The following is a 21398-nucleotide window of genomic DNA, read 5'->3' on the forward strand; positions in this document are numbered from 1 at the left end:
ATCTAGATTCATTTTTTTGTATGTGGAGGTCCAGTTGCTTGAGCACCATTTGTTGAAAAGACTATCTTTGCTCCATTGTGCTGTCTTTCTGCCTTTTTCAAAGATCAGTTGACGGCATTTATGTGGGTCTATTTTCAGGCCCTCTATGTTGGTCTATTCGTCTATTCTTTTGCCAATACCACACTATCTTGATTACTGTAGTTTTACAGTAAGTCTTGAAGCCAAATAATGTCAGTCCTCCTTCAATATTGTATTTGCTTTTCTGGGTCTTTAGCCTCTCCGTGTATAATTCAGAGTTAGTTTGTCAATATCCACAAAATAACTTTCCGGAATTTTTATTGGGATTGCATTGACTCTGTAGATCAAGTTGGGAAGAACCGACATCTTGACGGGGTGGGGGGGAGTGTACTATATAGTTCTATGATTCCATCTCAGTGTGTTGGTGAGTCTGTGCCCCTGGACTGTGAACTTCACCAGTGCTTCTCAGATTCCACCCTCCCCACCCCCGCTTAGGTGGGACAAGATAGCCAAGTGAGGCTAGAGCTGGGTATTTCCCTTCCCCCCCGGCAGGTTAGGTTCTGGTAAAATAGTTTCTTCCAAGAGCAAGAAGAACACAGTGCTATGGTGTATTTAAAATGGTGACTTTTCCTCTCTCCCTGTGAAGAACCAAGGGATTCTCTGATATTTAGTAAGGACCTGGTGGAGCCCCTGGAGGTAAAATTTAGAAGTGGGATCCCCTCCCCCCACACACACACCCTGTACCCTGCCCTGGAGTTTTTAACTCTCAGACTTGTCCACACCTTACCTCCAGCGACTTGTCAATTACAGTCCCGGTTTTCTTATCCCGGCGCTGGTTCCCAGGGAGGTTTCTGCTCTGATAAATTGAGATTCTCTGTGTCTGCCTGGGGGTCGCTCCCATTCGGGGGACAGCAGTTTGCCCTGTGAGCTCATTTTTCTGACAGATCTAAGAAGAGTTGTTAAATTTTTAGTTTGTTCGGCTTTTCACTTGCTAGGATGGACTGGAGACTTCTGAGCTCCTTACATGCTGGACTGGAAACTGAAAGTCTCAAAGTTAATTTTGATTCACTTATAAAAAATATAAAAGGAAGCAAATAAACCCTCCAGCAATTCGCGCACGCGTGCGCGCGCACACACACACACACACACACACGCATGTGCACACACAGCTGGCGTGTTGGGAGACAGGAGTTCTGTAGGTTAAACAGTAGTGGTTGGTTGGGTGGCACAGCTCCCACCAAGTGGACGCAAACTGACGTGAGTCATCAGGAAGTGTCTTTTGGGCTCTCTTGGCTTTGGTAACACGTGCATTTGATTTTTAAGTGTGTTTAAGAAGTCTGAGGTATAAATCAAAAAATCCTCAAGATATGGAGACTTGAAATAAAGCAACAAAGTGACGTCAAGCCAGCAAGTTGCTAAGGACCTGCTCCCCCCACAGCACTGAGAATACTGTTGAGAAGGTCAGCTCCACACCACTCAGCCCCGACAGGCCCTACGGCCCCGCGGGCTCACCCACCACCCTCCACACGTGGCCGCTGGAGGAGGATTGTGATGATGAACGTTTACTCTTTGGCGGACGCTGGGTGCTGTGGGCAAGCTCACTCTCTAACCTGCAGGTGTTTCATCTACACCGGAGGTCACTCACCGGTGGCCTGTGGGCCCAGTCTGGGCTTCCCATGTGTTTTGTTTGTCTGCACCAGTGGGCCTAAGCAGGCTTTGGATTGGTGTAACGCAGGAGCCCCAGGCCTGGAACGTGCACCTGAGTTTGAATATTCCGGAAGAACCATCAGGAGGATGAGAGGGGTGAGAAATGCCATTTATTACTCACAAGGTAGGGAAGCCTCGGCAGCGGCTGGTTGAAGCTGCAGGAATAAAGCTGCTGACCAAGAGCAAGCAGAAGTTTTTATGCCCACAAGCAGAGGGAGGGGTCATCTCATTGGGGGAGCAGCTTCTCCGACAGGTGGGAGCAAGATGTGCTGCTTGGTGACAGGAGCAGATAACGTCCTTGGGAGCAGGCACTGCTGACAGCTCTTGTGCGCTGCCTGCCTTGGCTGCTGGCTGGGCAGCCATCAGTCTTCTGAGTATGTGGAGGGTCATGCTCTGAGTTAACCCTACAGTTGGGGTCTGCATTTCCATGTGGCAGTCATCAGCGGGAGAGAGTTTGGCCGCGTTTATCAGAACACGAGCTCTCTAGTTTGCCCCAGTCCCCTCCTCTCCTACTGTTCCCAACATGGCGGCCAAGTTTTGGTTGCCACACGGTCTTTGGTTGCCACACTGGACTGCTTCATTCATTTACAGGACCATCCATGTCTCTAAATACAACGAGAGAACCTCAGATTGGATGCAAACCCGAGTCATGGGTTGGCAGCGCAGTTCTGTAGACTGGGGAGACCGCCTCTGGGAGGCTGCACTTGGCCCGATCCCTGATCTTCGGTCCGCTGTGCTCTCGTGGCTCTTCTCCTGCTCCTCTCTCATCCCTTCCCTCCACGTTTTTGTTTCGTCTCAACCCTGCTCCTTTACTTCCTGCCAGTTCACTCCACCTGAATATCCTAACCCCTTCCCACCTGTTATCTTGCTTTCGGCAAAGTTCCTCGGCCCCCAGGGTCCCAACCTGGTGATTTGTCTCCTCAATGTTTAGCTTCACCGTCGTCCCAACTTTTCCAGTACTAACTTTAGGGTCAGTTCAGCTTTAGAGTCAATCTTTTTGTTTTAGTTTCAAAAATTTAAGTAGCGAGATAACACGTGCTTGTTCTCAAATATTCAAATCACCTGCGAGTATATAAGTAAACAGTTAAAGTCACGTTTCCCCTGCCCTGTTTCCCTCCCTGGAAGAAACCATTGCTAATTGTATGGTGTGTATCCTTCCAGAACTGTTTTTTTTATACATTTAGAAATATGTAACACATATATCTGGGGTGGTTTTCTTTGTTTAAGGTAAGCAGGATCATACCGTAAATATTGTTTTGTAATCTGATTTTGGTTTTATTAATTTTTAACAAACATACCTCTTGGAGATTTTTCAAAGTAGATACTGTTGACCTGCCCCCATTCTTTCCCCCCGCTCTTTAATTCTCCCCTCCCTTCCATCCCTGACCTACAGAAGTTGACGTCTCCCTTTAAGAACTGGATCTCTGGCAGTGGGGCATCACCTCCCACGTGCTGGCGGTGTGCACTGGGCCTGGCACCCCCGGTGCACTGGCGGGGCCTGACGCACCTGAGGTATGGTCCGTGGCTCCACCTGAGGTGCAAACCCAGGACCTTCTGCGTGGAAAGCAGACGTGCTAACAACCACTACACTATGGAGCCACCCATCTGCCCCCATTCTTCTTGTGGCTGCATAATATTCTGTAGGTTGGATATGGTGTAATTGTTCCCTGTTGGTAAATATTTTGGTGGTATTTTCATCATAGTGAACATATGAATATTTTTGTACATGTATTTTGGGGCTCATTTGAAATTTAAAAGTGAGGGGCCATGCTCTGAGTTAACCCTACAGTTAACTGTAGTGAAATTTAAAATTTTGGTAAATACAGTCAAATTGCCTTTCACAGAGGTTCAGCCATTCTTTACTGATGCAGGAAAGAGAGCACTAGCTTTAGTCTACCCCCGCCCGCCCACTGTTGAGCAGAGCTTAGAATGGAATTGTGAAGAAAAGCAAAATATACACACACTGGTTGGACTGATTCCATGTAAGTTAAAAGTAACAATATATCTGTATATGTGTGCATTTACATATGGGAAAAGGTGTAGCACCAGAGGAACAAGTTCGGGCGTGAGACTCAGTTTCAATTCCTACTTTATTTTCTTACGTTGTGATATTATGTAAATTATTTAACCTTTATGAGTCTCTGTGTCCTGTAAAATGGTGATTAAATGGTATTTACCTCACAGGGTTGTTGCAAGAATCGGATGAGTTAAAACTCATGAAACCCTTAGATCAGGGCTTAGAAGAGTACCTGGCTCACAGGAAGGACATTATACGGGTATGAATAATGTGTAGGGAAAAAATCTGGAAGGATACACCCCAGATGGAGTCACTTCTGGGAAGGGGATGGGATAGAAAGTGGGTAAACGCTTTTACTCCACATACTTCTGTAATGTTTGGGTATTTTACAACAAGAATGTATTTATATGTCACCCCTGTGATTTTTTAATGACAATTTTAAAGCCAAGAAAAAGAATGCCATGATCCTCCCAGAAGCAGGATCTGGTGGCTTTTCAAGACTGCCCAGCATTGGCATAGCTCCCTCACATTGCCAGTCAGAACCAGGATGGGGCTGGCAGGAACCCTCTTGGTCTTCAGATGACATGAAGGAAGGGACCCCTCGCCTGTCCTTGCTCCTCTGCCCAGGCAGCTGGTCAGGTCTGTCAGATGCTGACTGCCCGCTGCCACCAGAGCCCAACACTGGGCTATCCTTCCCAACCTCTGTTGGCCGCAGTTTGCCCTTTATATACCAGGCCTCGACTGGGTGCCCATTTCTTCTGAGTCAGCACCTATAGCCAGACTGGTTTCTCTAGCCTCTGTCCTGCCCTCCCGGAGGGCATCTAGCACAGTGCAAAATAATAGCACAGTGCAAACTAAGTGCTTAATACATGAGAACTAACGCACACGTGAGCCGTCTCCTACTGAGTCCCAGAGCCTCTTCCCCACAGTCCACACAGCCAGGTCCTGTTTCTGTCCCGTCTCCCATACCCTGAGTGTGGGTCTCCTTCCAGTTTCTGGCCGTGAACCTTGCTTATCTCTTTTTTCCAGTCTCCTTCCCTTGACAGCTCATTCGCCCACTCTCACAGCTTCACGATTCACTCCAGCAGTAGGCTCTTGCCTTCCTCTCTCTGCCTGTGGGTCGCTACCTCTGGAAAGGCCTTCTCTGCACCTTCCACCCCAAGATTAGCGTAGGTGCCCCTCCTGGGCACACTCCGGGCATCCTGTCTCTCTCCAGGGCAGCACCATTCACGCCATGATCACCGGCGTCTCCCCACTAATCTATGAGCCCTCGGAGGGCAGGGACAGCGTCACTGCTCATTGCTGCATCCTCGACATCAGCGCAGTGTTCAGCTTGTAGTAGATGCTCAGGAAATATTTGTGAATGAACAATACGTTCACAGATTCTAGCTTCTCACCTGTATTTCAGGGTCATGTTTCCACCTAGAGGAATGATACCTAAGCCTAACCAATCATCAGACTTCCCTGGAAGTTCTTTAGAAACTAAAAGTGGAAAGAGCAGGGTGTGGGACTATGTACCTTGAATGCTCCTAGGGGAGGAGTCAGAGATCAAGGGAAATCCCTCAAGAGGTCAAAAGTATAATGATGAATAGTAACAACAGTTACCCTTTATTGAGCAGCTCCATCCGGTAGCCTCTGTGCCTGTGTTTTAAGATGCATTAAATAACTTTATATCTGACCTTATAAGAACCTTGGACGGTAGGTATTATTATCCCCCTTTTACAGAGAGATTGAACAGAAGCTTGTAACCGGTGGAACCGTGATTGGAACCGTTCCAAATGCTGTCCTCAGAGGTGCAGGCCCGGGGGAGATGTTGCCAGGAGGAGGGGCAGTGTGAGAGAGCGGGCTGGGGAGATGTGTTGGTGGCGACAGGGAAATGAGTCAGTGACCCTGCCTGCCACCAAGGCCCTCCCGCCTAGGGGAAGACAGTAAGGCGCTGTCCCAAACTTTGCTCCGTGCCTTTTACACACCAACAGGAGAAGCGGCCCTGTCCCTGACCCCCACCCTCCGCCAAGGTTTGCATCGATCCCTAATGCCCCATTTCTTTTTGGTTTTTGAAGGCAATTGAGAAATTTGAGTTGGAGAAGAAGTCTTTAAGAGAGAAAAGTCGTGGCGGCTCAGGAGACAGAGGCAAAAATCCTTTTTCACAGCCTTAGATGGTGTTTTTGTGGGGGTTGGTTTTTTCATATCTAAAATGCATTGAGTAGGAATCCAGAGTTTTGGATTGAGGGTATTTTTCTCCTCTTCTGAAGGAGCCTTAAATCTGACTTCTTGACATCGGGCAAGGAAGGAGGGAAGGACAATACCATTTAGAGACTACCTGCCGTGCCGTGTTGCACCAGGTGCTTCCATACGTAGTCCCCTGTTAGATCTTCCAAGGGCCTCCTACCTGTGCGGTCGGTGCCACTGAATATATTTCATAGAAGAGGAACAGGCTTGAGGGAAGGGAGTAATTTCCCGTAAGTCACACAGCTTGTCTGTGGCAGGTCCTGGATTTGTCCCAGCCTGATTTCAAAGCCTATGTTTGGTCTACTCCTCCTGGCTGCTTCTCTGGCTCAAGCAGTCTGATCAGATAAGGAGGGGACTCTGGATAAGTCAGCAACAGGAGTGGGATCTAGTGAGACTAATAATGTGTGTCGTCAGGCAGCTCAGGTCAAATGAAAAATCACAGCAGTGGACAGACCCGCGGTTCCTCACATCCTGTTTCTCTTCTTCCATTCTTCTGCAGACAAAAGTCAAAGAAAATTACAGTACACTTGCGGTGACCCAGAATCCAGGAATGTCAAATCTTCCGTTGTTAAAAGAGTAAGTGATCTATTCCTGGGTCTGACTGTTTTCTGCTGGGCATGAAATCAATTTTATTCCTGGGGGGTTGGGTGGGACAGATACTTGGTATCTAGATGGTGATTATGCAGGAAAATTGCAGAATTCCCTTTTTAGAAGATCTTAAGGTATTTGAATAATGGTAGAATTTCTCATAACACCCTAGAAAGGGTAGAATGAGGAGTGTTCCAGAGGCCATCTGTTTATTTTCAGAACTTAGAAACAATGAGTTCAGATCCGGTCACACAGAGTCGCTCAGAGGGGCCGTGGACACAGCAGTGCCAGTTATGGCGATCACTGCAGATGCCCTGGGAAGCTGAGGTTCAGGGGTAGTCAGGTGACCTGCGGCATCGTGCAGCTTGTTGATGGCAGAGCCCCACTTCCTGCTCAGATCCTCAGCCCCATGGCCAGGTGCTCGCTGCTGCCTCTCCAGCAGCCGCCCCAGTTAAGATCCTCCTAAGTTTGCTCTTTAAACCACCTAGGTCATATGTATACAAACCTTTCAGTGCTGGAGAATATGAACCGGAATGGTATCGCTATCTTTTTTTTCACCTTTTAGCCTGGGAAATTCCTACACAACATAAAGCCCAGTGGTTGAGAGTTTGCACCAAAACCGTCATATGACCCATGATGGTGGCCAAACAGATTTAAATGTCTTGCCCAAGGTGGCACAGCTAATACAGGGTGATGCTGACATCTGACCACAGGTTGTCTGACTCAGTCAGTGCAGTTAATCACTGAATTCTTCCATTGTCAACTCGATAGTCCAATTACGGAGAAATTCAGTTCCTCAAAATGTTTCCAGTAGGTGCCTTTGGGTGATGGTAATTGGTTTCCTCTTTCTACTTTCCTGCATTTTTACATTTTATTATAGTCATATTTTATTTTTATTCGGAAATCCACTTAATATATATTAAGAACCATGAGGATAGTCATATTCTTTGATCTAATATTTCTGTATTGAGAAAGTCATACTAAATAAATAAGCCAAGGAGGGGGGAAACTATGTTCCAAGTTATTATTATTAACTTTATTATCATGTGACAGTAATATTAATTGGAAGTAACAGTGTGTAGTTGACTAAATTATAGCACATCCTCTTAACAGGACATGTTATTTCAAATGATAAATTTGAAGACAGTGTAGCAATGTGAAAAATCTAAAGTTAAGTGGATAGAGCAGGACATAAGTGTGTGTGTGTGTAAATGTATTATAAAATGATTGAAGGTACATATATTTGCATACATGTACTCAAAGCCTGAAAGAGAAAATAGGAACCATGTAAGTAGATGTTTGGCAAGGGGCATTGGGATCATGAACGCACCCTCATTTTTTTCCGCCTTCTGTAAGGTCGTTATAATTGTCTTCATGATAAAAAGGAGAAGATATCCTGTTGTCTTAAACTGTCAGAATGATGGGCCCCATTTTCATATTCTGCTTTTTTGCTTTAGAAAACAGCAGATAAAAATCTGCTGGCAGAGCTGTACCAGCACCCACCGTTTAACAGCTCCAGGCCAAACGAGCTTCCCAATGGGGTGGACTTCTGTGACATGGTTGACAATGTGGTGCAGTCTGAGAGAAGCCCCCTTACCGGTAAGGTAAGAAAGGGATGGGCAGCTCACCTCTGTGAGGTCCAGCTGTGGGCCCAGCTGTACACTACAGCCACCCACGCGATGGATGCAGCTTTACATCCCAGGAAACCGAGAGTCAGGGCAATCGAGTAAGCCACTGAGGGCCACACAGTTTGCAAGTGACCGAGCTGAGATTAGATCGCAAGCCCACGTCTTCTCCAAAACCTAGATTCTTTACACCAGAGCACCGGTCTCCAGACTGTTTTGATCATGAATCCTATTAACGAAACATTTTGAGTACAAATCCTCATGACGTATTTTTTTTATGAATGATATACGTGTTCTGTTGTCCATCGCTATCTTGTATATTGATAAACTTAATTCCTATTTTTTTCTTAATAAGACATGAGTTACAATATTTTTTTCCTATGTCGCATTGGTACCCCTTGGGGTGAGTTACCTGCTTGGAGAGCAGTACACACTGGGTTCCTTAGGAAGGAAGGGCCCAGAAGAACTTGTGTGCTTATGTGATACAGCGCTGGCCACTCAGGAGGTGGAGATAGTTGTGAGGAGGTGTGGGGAGGGGAGGATGCATAGAAAATGGTCTTAGCAGCCCTGCAGCTGTGCCTCATCACACTTCATGATTGCACAGCAACTCCACTGTCCCCAAAGCAACACTGGTCATTGTCCTGTCAGCTCCTGACTGGTCACCTCAACATGCCTGGGACCCGGTTCCTCAATCTCTTCTACCTGTACTTCTCACTGCTGCTTGCTTCAAACTACAGGCTGCCCCTCCCCCACCCCCACTCTCTATTTCTCTCTCTCCCTTTTATTCTTTCCCCATCTTCCTCTCTCCTTCCTTCCTTCCTTCTCTCCTCTCTTCGTCATGATTTCTCCCTGCTGCCTTCTCTCTGGCTGGGTCTCCAGTTCTATCTGTCTCATTCTTCTGTGTCTTGCATTCAGACTTCCTAAGAGTGATGATCTGTTTGGGCCAGTCACTGCCAAGTATGACAACGGTATTTGCTGAAGTTCCGGTGTCAGGCTCCAGCATGGACTGCCATCAACAAGTGGATATCTGCCTTTCACCAGGCACTGGTCTCTGGGCCAGGCAGTGGTTACGCTGGGGTAGGGTACCTGATCTTCTGCTTTCCTCAGTGCAGACAGGGAGGAGCAGCGGGCACCCAGAGCATCACATTTTCTCAAGGACAGTGCAAAAAGATGTTCACCACATTGTCATTTATGACAGCAAGGAACTGGAAGGCAGTACAAGGCAGTACATCTTGGTGGTTAAGTACCTCTCTGGGCTCTGGTTTCTTCTACTGCAAAAGAGGGACAACAACAGTCTGCCTTTAAGAATTATTGTAAAATTAAATAAGATAGGTATATAAAAGCACTTAGCATAGTGCTTAGTGAGTCATAAGTTCTCAAAACAATGGTAGTTTTTATTATCAATGTTATTAGAAACAGTTTAATCATTAATAATAGCAGTCATTTGGGGTATATCTATCATAGACTACTTAGCCACTGAAATGAATATTTTATAAAGAGTGTATTTTAACATTCTATGCCGTGTTGTTAAATGAAAAATATCAGTATATGAAAAACTCTACAAGGAACAAGACAAGGATGTCCACTTTCACCACTTTTATTCTACATAGTGTTAGAAGTCCTAGCCACAGCAATTAGGCAAGAAAAAGAAATAAAAGGCATCCAGATTGGAAAGGAAGACGTAAAACTCATTATTTGCGGATGGCATACTATGTAGAGAACCCTAAAGATTCCACCAAAAAGCTATTAGAACTAGTAAATGAATTCAGTAAAGTAGAGGACATACAGATGGCCAATAGACATACGAAAAGATGCTCAACATCACTAATCATCAGAAAAATGCAAATTAAAACCATAATGAGAGATATCACTACATACTTGTCAGAATGGCCATCATCAATAAATCAAAAGAACAGGTGTTGGCAAGGATGTGGAGAAAAGGGAACCTTCATGCACCGTTGGTGGGATTGCCAGTTGGTACAACCACTATGGCGAACAATTTGGAGGTTCCTCAAAAAATTAAAAATGGAACCACCTTATGACCTAGAAGTTCCACTTCTGGGTATTTATCTGAAGAAACTGAAAAAGACATATGCACCCCTCTGTTCACCCCTTTGTTTGCGCTTTTTACAATAGCCAAGATATGGAAGCAACATAAGTGCCCATCAACAGATGACTGGATAAAGAAGAAGTAGTAACATATATACAATAGAATATTACCTGGCCATAAAAAAGAATGAAATCTTACCATTTGGGACAACATGGATGAACCTAAAGGATATTATGCTAAGTGAACTAAGTCAGACAAAGACAAATACCATATGATCTCGCTTATATGTGGAATCTAAAGAACTAAATAAATGAACAAACAAAACAGAAATAAACCCATAGATACAGAGAATATTTTGATGGTTGCCACATGGGAGTAGATTTGGGGTGAAAATGGTGAAAGGATTAAGAAGTACAAATTGATAGTTACAAAATAGTCACAGGATTGTAAAGTACAGCATAGGGAATAGAGTAGTTAAAAAAAAAAACTATCAATACAGTGTGATAGAAGCACACAGGAAAATCTGGGGTAAAACCATACATGGATATCACAGGTGTTCTCTGAGTGATAAGGTTATAGTTTTTTCTTCTTCCTTTTTCTATATTTTAAAAAGGAAGAAAGACGAGAACAAATGAACTGCGTGTTTCGTGGATCCACTTGTGTTTGTGTGACCTTCCAGCCACACTTGGTCATGTTCCATTTGCTGTGTGGGTAGCCCCAAGGTCAGTGACTACTGTTATTACTTCATGTTCCATTATTGAGGTCCCATGGGGGATGTTTCCTTAATCCCAAGAAAAACTGCATCTCCTGGAATTCTTTTTAGCCTTGTAACTGATGCTGTTTCCTGCTTTTCTTTGGCTCCCAAGAAATTCAAGGAAAATTTGTACTTTGCCTTTAAAAGGACCCTCTTGCATCCTGCTCAGGGGCCACCCCACACATTCACTTGCCTTCTTAAATCCTCTCCTCCATCACCTCCCACTCCCTTTCAGCAGCTGACTGCCTCTGCTTCAGAGATTGTGGAGGCCATTGCTAGGCCATGAGCCCCATGAGGACAGAAGCCCTGTGTCAGCAGCAGGGCACCGACTCAGCACCGAACCCCACCTGGGATTTCTCGGAAGGGCTGCCCACACTTGCTGGTTTCAGTTCTCACCTCCATTTTCTTTTCATGCTACTACGGTCTGGTTTCCCACCCTCCTCCCATCACTGAAAGTGGCCCAAGTTTACCTACCAATAGCTTTCATATCGCCAAGTCCGAAGGATGTGTTTGTGTTGTCATCTTAGAGGTCATCTAAGGTCACCTCTGGGTCTCCGTACAATTGACCCAGAGGACAGCTCCCTGCACGTGGAAATTCTTTTCTGTGGTAGCATTCTCCCTCTCCTCGGGCAGCACCATCTTGGTCTTCCAGGCCCCTTCACCATCCATGTTCTCCAGGACCCCTCCCTCTGCACAGACTCGTAGGGGGCTGGTAGACCTTGGTAACCTCCCCACACGAGGCTAATCACCACTTGGGAACTGTGTCCAAGCTACCGCCAGACTGCTGTGCTCCGACTCACATGTCCCCCTGCCTCCTGCCCTGATTCCCCTCAGATCCCCCCACCCCCACCCCGTGCCGGTTCCCTATCTTGTTGACAACCACAGCCTTCCACCTCAGAGTCGCTGGCACAGTCTCGTCCCTTACCCTCGCCTCGCAACCGAGCAGCCTCTGACTTAACTACCGCCTTCACTGTGACTCTTCCTCCTTCCCAGTGCCACCGTCACGTCCACAGCTTCCCATCTGGATCACGGCATCTGCTGCCCTGTGCATCGTCTGCCTTGCCATTTCAGTCCCCTCTAATACATCTTCTACACGGCCTCCAGGGACGTTTCTAGAATATCAATCTCATGTTTTCCTGCCCTGTTGAAAATTCATTGGTGCCAGCAGCCACCCTTCCTCGTCCTGTTTCAGAACAGCTCTCAGCCCCAGGACCCAGGTACCTCATGGTCTGGCTCCTGCAGGCCTCTCGCCACTGCACAGAAGCCCCGGGAGTTCCCCGAACGTGCGGCGCGGTTTCACAGCATGGGCCGTGCTTTTCTCCCTGTCTGCGGAGCTCTCCGCTCTCCCTTCATCCAGTCGTACGTGCTGGTAAAACCTTTCCCGGCTCCCCCAGCACAGATGCCCCTCTGGGCTCCACACTCCCTGCGGTTCCTTCTCCCCGGGGACCTATCACACTGTATCGTGTTTGTCCCAGTATCTGCTGAAGGCCTGAAATGAAATCTTTTTGAGAGGAAGTAGGAATCTGAATAAACAGATGATAAGAAACTAGCACACTCTTAGCAACTGTTTCCAAGTGCCTGGCACTGTTTTCCGTGCTTCGGAAGTATCGGTCACTCATTTAATCCTCACAGCCGTCTGTGGTAGGGACTATCATCATCATCATCATCATCATCATCATCATCATCTCTATTTTCTGGATGAGGCAACGGAGAACACACAAGTTCAATAACGTTGCTCAAGGTCACACAGCTAAGCGTAAGAGCTGGATTTGAATCCTGGCTATCTGGTACCAAAGTCTGTGCTCTTCACCGCTGCGCTCTACTGCCTCTCTAAGGAAAAGTGAGGAACGGTGACAAAGACAGAGCCAAGAGCCAGGCTCAGAGAGCTTGCTAGAGAGAGGCTTGCTTAATGCACGATTCCCTCGATTTCCCAGGTAGGCTTGAAGGGAGCACCGAGGAGTCTTCCCCTTTGCGTCCCGGAAGGTGGCCAGAGTGAGTTCTCTTTGCTCTTCTAAGGGTCAGAGGAGAGGCAGCGCGTGTGGTGTCTCTGGGGCCAGACCGCCTGCGTTCGAACCTCCTGGGCTGTGTAAGGCGTGGCAAGAATCTTAACCTCTCAGTCCTCACTTTCCTCTCGCATAAGCTGGGGATAACTAAACACCTACCACATAGACTGTGAAAAAATAAAGTGAGATAAAGGATGAATGTGCATAGGCCAGTGCCAGATACGTGGTAAGCCTTCAATGTACATGTTATTATGGTAGTAGCTTTGGAGTCAGCACAAGTTTCAAGACCCAGTTGCCTGACAATGAAGGCCGAATTTTCTGCCCCCGGAGTTCACTGATAATTCCATTCTAATTTTGGTATTCCAGGTGCTTACTACCAACTCAGCAGACTCTTATGGTCCAGTGATTTGCATTTGTCTAATATTGTGTGTGTTGATATTGATGACTATGAATTGAATATAAGTGAGAGCATAGAGCACCCATCTAGAGTTATGGGTTCTGATCCTGGCTCTGCCACTTGCTGGCTGTATTACTTTGGGCAAGTGACTTCAGCTCTCTAGTCCTTGGTTTCCTCATTTGTAAAACAGAGATAATGATGCATGCCTTGCATGATTATTACAGGGGTTAAAGGGAGAACGTGTAAAAACACTTGGCAAGGTAAATAGTCAGCACTCACTAAAAGGTTAGGTGTTTTTTGTTTTTTTTTGAGTTGACTCCAAAGTATGTTGACTCAGAAGACGACGAGTAGAAAGATGGTGTGATTAATAGCAGTAACAAGGTATGGGATGCAAAGGAGGAAGAGAAGTTTCTGAGTGGAGATGATTATGCATCTGTGGCTCCAGGTGAATTTTTAAAAGAAGAACAATAACAGGAACAATAATAATGTGAATTTTGTTTCTTTTCAAGTCTTTCTGTACAGATAGAGAGTTAGAGAAGTTTTTCTGCTCTCCTTCTCTGACAGCCATATGGCTGGATAGCTTCTGGTGGATCTTCCACGAAAGGTACCAGGTAAATGCAAATCTGATCGCTCCTCTCCCTTGCTTAAATTATTTTACTATGGCACAAATCCTCTTTAATATGGGCTATAAGCCCCTTCAATTCCACCGACCACACCTGTAGCCTCATTCATCACCTCATCCTTCCCTCTCCCAAGTCTTGCCCATATACCCTGTGCTTTAGCCATTACCCAATGTCCTGCAGCTCCCCTGGGCTTTAGGGACTGGTCCGTTTAAATGGCTGGTCAAAGGCAGGGCCAAGAGTAAAGTCAGGACCTCCTGGTTCAGAATTAGGGTGCTTTCTTCAACACCCTCCCTCTATGCGCATGTCTTATAAATCCTAGGAAACAAACTGCTGTATTATTTCCTAAATGATAATGAGGCTCAGTATCTTAAGAATAAGATTCCTAAAAATGAGATAAATGCTTAGTTAAGAATCTCCGCCCTTGGCTGTTTCAACATGGGACTCTAGTAATTCCTTGTCCATGTTTATTCCTGGTAGCCAAACAAGGAGATCCAGAATAAGCTGTTCGACCGGATATCCCTCCACTATGCCTTTCTTTTGTTTCATGAATCCAGGTCCTACCATGAAGAGGCTATCTTAAAAGTGAGTATTAACCACTGTTTAGAAAAATAAATCACATGAGATAGCTATTCACTTCTAATGCCAATGGAATGCCCTCAACATTCTTTCCATAAGGGAGTAATTAGTAAGTTGTGATATATCTGTACACTGACTTGTAATGAAAAATGAGGTAGGTCCATATATACTGTTTGGGAAAGATGTAATAATATATTTTAAGTGAAAAATAAGGTAATTTATATAATTCTGTTAAAAACGTATATGTATATGTGTGTTTGCCTATGAATAGAAAAGAAATCTGGAAAAATATTTACCAAACTCTTAGCAATGTTTATATTCTGGAGAATAAGGTTATAAGAGACTTCTATTTTATATATTTCTGTAGTATTTAAATAAACATTATTTAAAAATTAAAAGTGTGAATATACATATTTACTTTTTATATATGAAGGTATGGATATATGTTGTGAAAAGATTGCTAGAGTGAAATATAAGTGAATATTTACATGATTTGGGAGTGGGGGAGGACTTTTTAAATATGACCCCAAATAACCATAAAGGAAAAGACTGATCAACTTAATTATATAAAAATTTTAAAGATTACTATAAAGTTAAAAAGCAAATGAGAAACTGTGCAAAAATACCAATACCATATATGTCACATAACATAAATAACTCCTAACAAATCAATAAGAAAAAATAAAACACCCCATAGACCAATGGACAAAGTACATAAACTAGAAATTCACCAGGGTTAGAAATACAAACAGGAAAAAAGTTCATCCTAGTAACAATCAAAACTATGAATTAGAACAATAATAATTCAATACCCCTGTTAGCTTAGATTTAAAAAGTATAATTCCCAATGTTGTTAAGGATATAGGGAAATGGCACTCAGACAGTATGAGTAGGAAGTGAATTGATACAATTATGCTGAAAGGTGGTTATGTGACCGCTTAACATAACCTTAGTTTTATCACCCATAAACTGGGGATAATAATGCCTCTCACCAAGTTGTCCTAGGGATTCCATGAGATGTTTGCAAGGCTTTTGACATAGTGCCCAACACACGATAAACCCCCAATATACCATAGCTGCTGTGATTAGCAGTAGTATACCGTCTTCTGGAAGACATAAGCTCACAGGAAAAGCTGCTTTTATTCATGCATGCATTCATTCATTCAACAATTTTGACTGCCTACTATGTGCCAGACAATGAAATAGCTTAATAAATAAAAACAGTTATTCAGCATAATTTGTAATGCAAAGTCTTGGAAACAGGGTAACACCCACCAACAGGGGATGTTTACTAAATTTTGATATGCCCACTCAGCACAATATTATGAAGGTCCCTTGGAAAAAAGAATTCCCAAAGAGTTTATAGCAACCGGGCGAAGTGCTTATGTTATAATGTTAAATCTGGCATGATGTTATAATGGCATAAAGCCAGATATAAGTGTATAATTTGAGCTCCACCATAGTTAAGAAACAATAGCAATACCTGTGGATAAAAAAAAACCGAGTAAGTAGTACTTACTAGTATTCTCTCTGAGAGACAGAAAGATAGGTAGGTCAAATGTATCTTGTCACCTTCTGGACTACTGTTTGGCCAAGTTGCAGAAGGGGCTGAGCCACAGACCATGTGCAGAGGGGCTGGGGGAGGGGTTGCTGACCTAGCGTAGCATGATGTTTGAGGAGTGGTCCCCAGGTAGCATAAGGAGCCCACCCAGCTGTGGAACAGCTGCAGATGGAAATTGTTCCCCTAATAAACAGGAAGGCCACAGGGTGTCAGGTAGAGAATTTTGTCATAGTTCCTTTCTGAGGTCAGGGGCTCTCTTCTGGGTGTAGAAATGCCCAGAATATTGCCTGAACACTGCTTGCCCCTCCCCCCCAGAGATTGCCATCACTTCTGAGCAAAGCCCTGTACACCAGCTTCTGTTGCTGCTTCCCGCAGTCCTGGTTCAACACGCACGAATTCAAGTCTAACATCTGTAACACGATGAGCCTGTGGATTTCAGGTAAGCGACACTGTTCTCTCCTGGGGAAAGCGGTTCCAGAAACGCATTTTTCACCTGAGCCCAGGTATATGATTGTTTCCCCTCGCACCCCTTCGTTGAGACAGCTGGACTCTTCTCTCTTTGACATTAAAGTGTGCAGGTAGACACCCAAAGAGCGCCAATTGTCCTGTTTCCTTAAAACCATTCTCAGACATTCTTTGTCCCCTTTCTGTGCCCAGCTGCATCTGTAGGGAGCAGATCTGAACATAGCCCCATTTGCTGTCCAGAAGTTAACCTTGTGCTGTGGGATGATGGATCCAGAACTCAGTGACTCAAAAGCAGTATGCTGGTTATGTCATCCTACCCTTCCACACCCCGTGTGATGCCAAGTGGCCCATCTGTAGTCCCCCTGCAGCACACAGCATCAGTTCAATGTCTGCTTTTCAACTACTTTTCTGTCTCCTCCCCCACTTTCCCCATCTCAACCCAGACATTTTCTAAGGTCATTGAAAACTACTATTTATTGAGAGGTTCCTGGGTACTAGGTACTGTGCTAAGGACTTTTTATAGCTCCTACTGTGCTGGGGGTCTCCAAGATCACTGCCACATTAGATTTGCTAGGAGAGCTCATAAGTTGTATTCGTGGCTAAGATTTCTTACAGCGATGTAGTAAGGCTACACAGCCGGATCATGAGTGAACAGACAAGCAGAGTTTGGAGGTGTTCACATGCCGGCTTCCTGTGCTCTCTCCCTCCCATTCTCCTTTGCAGAAGTTTTCATTCTTCCTCTTGACTCTGTCCTAGGTATCCATCCTTGCCCACAGAGCTATAACAGTTGGGACTACTCGAAACTGGATCCGGAGAGATTTCGGAGAGAAAAACTGTGTCAGAGAAAAACATTGATAAACAGTAAGGCATCACTTATGGACTTCTGCCCCTCTGCCCTGGCCACACCCAGCCACCGTCTAATTGGGGCACAGAAAGGCCTTGGTGTTGAAATCCTCAGGCCAGCTTCTGTCTCATGTGTGCCTTCAGCGAGATCCTATTATTTCTATCATATAGCAGCAATCTGAGATACAGAGAGGTTTGTCGGCCCAAGGTTTCCCAGCACAGTTGGGAGCCAAGATTTTGCCCAGACAGGCTAACCAACCTGGCACTTTTGCCAGTCTTTGGCCTCTGTCCAGTTAACCATTCTCCTGCCTTAGTCTAATGTCCTTAGGGAAAGTAAGGGCACTGGGCAGGAAGGAGGGACCCACAGGCAGTGCTGTCTTACACGATGGTGAGCTTCCTGCCCCTGGAGGGGCCCTGGCAGAGCTGCTCGTATGTTGCCTGCAAGGTTCCAGGTTGGGTAGGAGCTGGGGCAAGGTGCCCACTAAGACCTTCTTTCCGAAGGCTAGGAGCCTGCAGTTGTGGGGCAGCATAAGCAAGGGTAGGGGAATTGTCCCCAAGACCACACTCAGGTGTGGTAATTCCCTAAGAGTCTCACAGCTGTGATTTATTACAGCAAAACCATGCAGTGCACAATCTGCAATGGGAAAAGGTGCAGGGGGCAAAGTCCAGGAACACCAGGTGCAAGCTCCCAAGGGGTCACACACAGGATGTGCTTAATCCTCCAGCATGGAGTCGTGCCAACACATGTGAAATGTTGCCTACCAGGCAAGCTCATTAGAGACTCAGTGCCCAGTGCCTCTGACTGGGAGCTGATCATGTAGACTCTCCCTGCCTGGCACATATATCAGGTGTTCAACATAAACTATAGTATTTATACAAATGGTTTAGGCACAGTAAGCCATTAAGGCACAGTTAGTGGTGGGGACCGTCCCAAAATATACGTTCCCAGATGCCAGCTAAGGGCCAACCTTGCAAGCAGAACTCTTCAAGGACAGCAATGAGGAGTGCTATGTTAACACTTTTTTGCACAGAAGATGGATATGAGGCCATAAAGAAGATAGAACCTCGTGGAAATCCAGGGACCCTTCAAGCACTTTAGGTCAGGCCAGGAAGAGACTAGGGCTGGGTGTATTCCAGATTCAAAGCAGTTCTAAGCATCCAGCAGCCAGCATTTGCAAATATTCCATTTAGAACTAGGAAGTCAAGGGGAGGATCAGGTCTGTGGAGAAAGGCCATAAGTTTGACCTTAGATGTGACAGAAATGAGACGATGGGACAGCCCAGTGGGCATGTCCAAGGTGCCATTGGTGATGCGATTAGGGGAGGATTAAGGCCGGGACTCTCAACTGCAAATTTATGAAAGCAGATGTGCTCCTTGATGGTTTTCCTAGATGAGAATATTAAAGAAGGGAGAAGAGAAGGAGGCTGGGGTCAGAGCCTCGGAGGCCTCCTGCATGCAGGAGGCAGAAGAAAGGGTCCACAGAGGCAGGAGGTGCCCAGAGAGAATGGGGCCGTGGAGGCTAGAGAGGGCTGTGCAGAGGGAGGGTCAGTGGTGCCAGCTGCTGCAGAGGGGCCACAGGATGAGGCCTAGGAAGGAGCCATGCAATCGTATATTTAGGTTGTTTGTGATCTTTATCTGTATATCAGCTTTATTGAAATATAATTCCCATAACATAAAATTTACCCTTTGAAAGTGTGTAATTCAGTGATTAGTATATTCAGAAAATTGTACAGCTATCACCACTATCTAATTCCAAAGCATTCTCATCACCCCCAGAAGAAACCCCTGTTAGTGTTACAGAAATGTTGCAAAAATCAGACCCGCGAGAAACCAGGCACCACTCGGAGAGTTGGAGAACTCAGGTTTATTATGCCAGTGGTCCCAGAAATGGTAGCACTCCGAAGATCTGGGCCCCCAGCTCAGGGGCAACCTTGCTCTTATAGGGCTTAGTTGGCGTGGGCCGATTGGTTAATTTGTCCTCAGATGGTTACAGAGTGTGGGAGTTGCTATGCAGTTGGCAGTTACATTTGTTATTTAGACAGAACAAGCAAAAGGGAGGATGAGTCTTTAGTTAATTTCGAGGTCACCTTGCCCTACAGCCTATGCGGCAAGCACATCTACAGAAGCAGAACAAAAAGCTGATTATAAGGTTAGCCTTTTGAGTGAAAATTCCTCTTCATTAGTGAACTTTGGGACAGCTGTTTCCATCGGATGGTAGGAGGCAAGACCCAGATTTCAGAAGAAGCGATGCAGAAGTGTGGTTCATTCTGAAAGCCTCAGCCTGTCAGAGAGAAGTGTGTGGGAGGAGCTAGCAGGGTTGGTGGTGGGAAAGCCACCTTCATTTAAACAGACAGCAGCATCCTGAGGTACCAGCAGAAAGGAGCAGAGAGGATAGGTGGGGAAGGAGGGCAAGGTGGTTCTGGTTGGTTTCCTGGATGGGGGGAGGCAGGCTGCCCCACTTCCTGTGTTGTGGCAAACTTTCTACTCAAAGTGTGATCCAAGGAGCAGCAGCATCAGCATCAGCATCTCTCCAGATGGATTAAATCAGACTCTGCAGTTTACTAAGATGCCCTGGTAATCTCGAAGCACATTCCAGTTTGAGAAGCCCTAGCCCAGGGCACAGGGAAGAGAACATCTAACAGCCTTAGAGAAGAGTGTGGCTGCAGCCAAAGGAAATTAGAACAACCTCAGAGCCAAGCACTTCCATGTGCTGCTTTTCTATGCATTTACAGTTACTGACCCACTTAATAGGTTTGCTTTCCTAGCGGTCATCATGGATACACAGGAATTTCAAATGAAAAAAACCTAATCCGTAAATCGTGACGTTTCAGTGAATACTAAATTTAACACTTTACGAGGTTGATAGCTTGTTTTTCCAGCATTTAATCCAACATTTATTCATTTCAATTTTGCCAGGTTCTGAGTTTTATTTTACTTTTGAAGTCAGTACTCTTTTTTTTTTTCATACGTTTGCGTGCTCGTCCTGTGTTTTAGGCTCTGCACACATTGCTTCCTTTAATTGAGTCATCAGCCTATGAGGTCGTTAGTATTCACTATTTGTAACAGGACCAGAGAGGTTAAATAACTTGCCCAAGGTCACTCAGTAGGTGTTCCTCTTGCTGTTACTGATCCCTGCAGGGCAGGGGCTGTCTCAAAGCTCCTGGTCTGCAGTCACTCCCAGGACAACAAGGAACTGACAAACAACATTTTCTCTTTCCTAGAAAGAGAGATACCCGTCCGCCTTTCTAAGAGCTACTCTTTCCAGAAGTCTCTCCAGGTCAGACAAGTCCCCGACCGTCCGGTGAGTGGGGAGGCACAAACCTTGGACCCCTTGGGGCCCTGTAAGCGTCAGTGACTTCTGATCGATCCCACACTCTGCGCTCCCTGCCCCTTCATCTCTGGGGGCGCCCTGGTTGTCCTCATCTACATGGATGAGTGGAGCACTAAGGGGTGGCCACAGAAATGCAGTGGCTGTGAGGAGGGAGGAGAACCAACATTTATTTCAGTAGAGGCTGCACTGCTAGGTGCTTTTTTACATCTTTTTCTCCCCTTTGATCCTCATCACAAGCCTGAACCTGGCTGTCCCCCCCAACACCTACTTGCCCCTCTCTGCCTTGTTCCCGTTGCCTCCTGCCTACTTGCCGGCAGCACCCTCTGCTCCCTTCCACTCCAGTCTGAGCTCCCTTCACTGTGGCCGTAAGCTCCTGTCTCCTTCAGGCTCTCTGGTACCCTGCAGTCTTTTTCCAAAATGCAGACTAATTACTGCATCCCATTACTGCCTGGCCCTTTTCTACTCTCTCGTACCCCTAACACCATCCTCTCAGCCCAAGTGAAAAACACCTTCAAAACCTCAGAAGCTTCCTCTTGCTTTGGGGTGGACTGACCTGTGTGGCCCTGCCATGTCTGGCCAGTGCCACCTCTACCCTCCCAGGCTCTTGGGGC

At 45.8% G+C, this 21398-nt stretch overlaps 1 protein-coding gene across 14 annotated transcripts in view; it reads left to right on the forward strand.

The window, feature by feature from the left end:
* FAM227A (family with sequence similarity 227 member A) overlaps window positions 1–21398 on the forward strand; it is a 56539-nt gene that overhangs the window by 6372 nt on the left and 28769 nt on the right. For 6 of the 14 annotated variants that reach the window (XM_039877646.1, XM_039877654.1, XM_039877649.1 and 3 more), the window contains 8 exons: window positions 5803–5872; window positions 6471–6547; window positions 8017–8163; window positions 13898–13999; window positions 14489–14593; window positions 16464–16587; window positions 17370–17474; window positions 20678–20757. In XM_039877646.1, the coding sequence (XP_039733580.1) occupies window positions 5803–5872; window positions 6471–6547; window positions 8017–8163; window positions 13898–13999; window positions 14489–14593; window positions 16464–16587; window positions 17370–17474; window positions 20678–20757 (810 nt within the window). The other 8 variants (XM_039877657.1, XM_039877655.1, XM_039877656.1 and 5 more) reach the window with 8 other exon arrangements.

Source organism: Pteropus medius, unplaced genomic scaffold (assembly GCF_902729225.1).
Source record: "Pteropus medius unplaced genomic scaffold, Ma_sr-lr_union100, whole genome shotgun sequence".
NCBI classification, from domain to species: Eukaryota; Metazoa; Chordata; class Mammalia; order Chiroptera; family Pteropodidae; genus Pteropus; species Pteropus medius.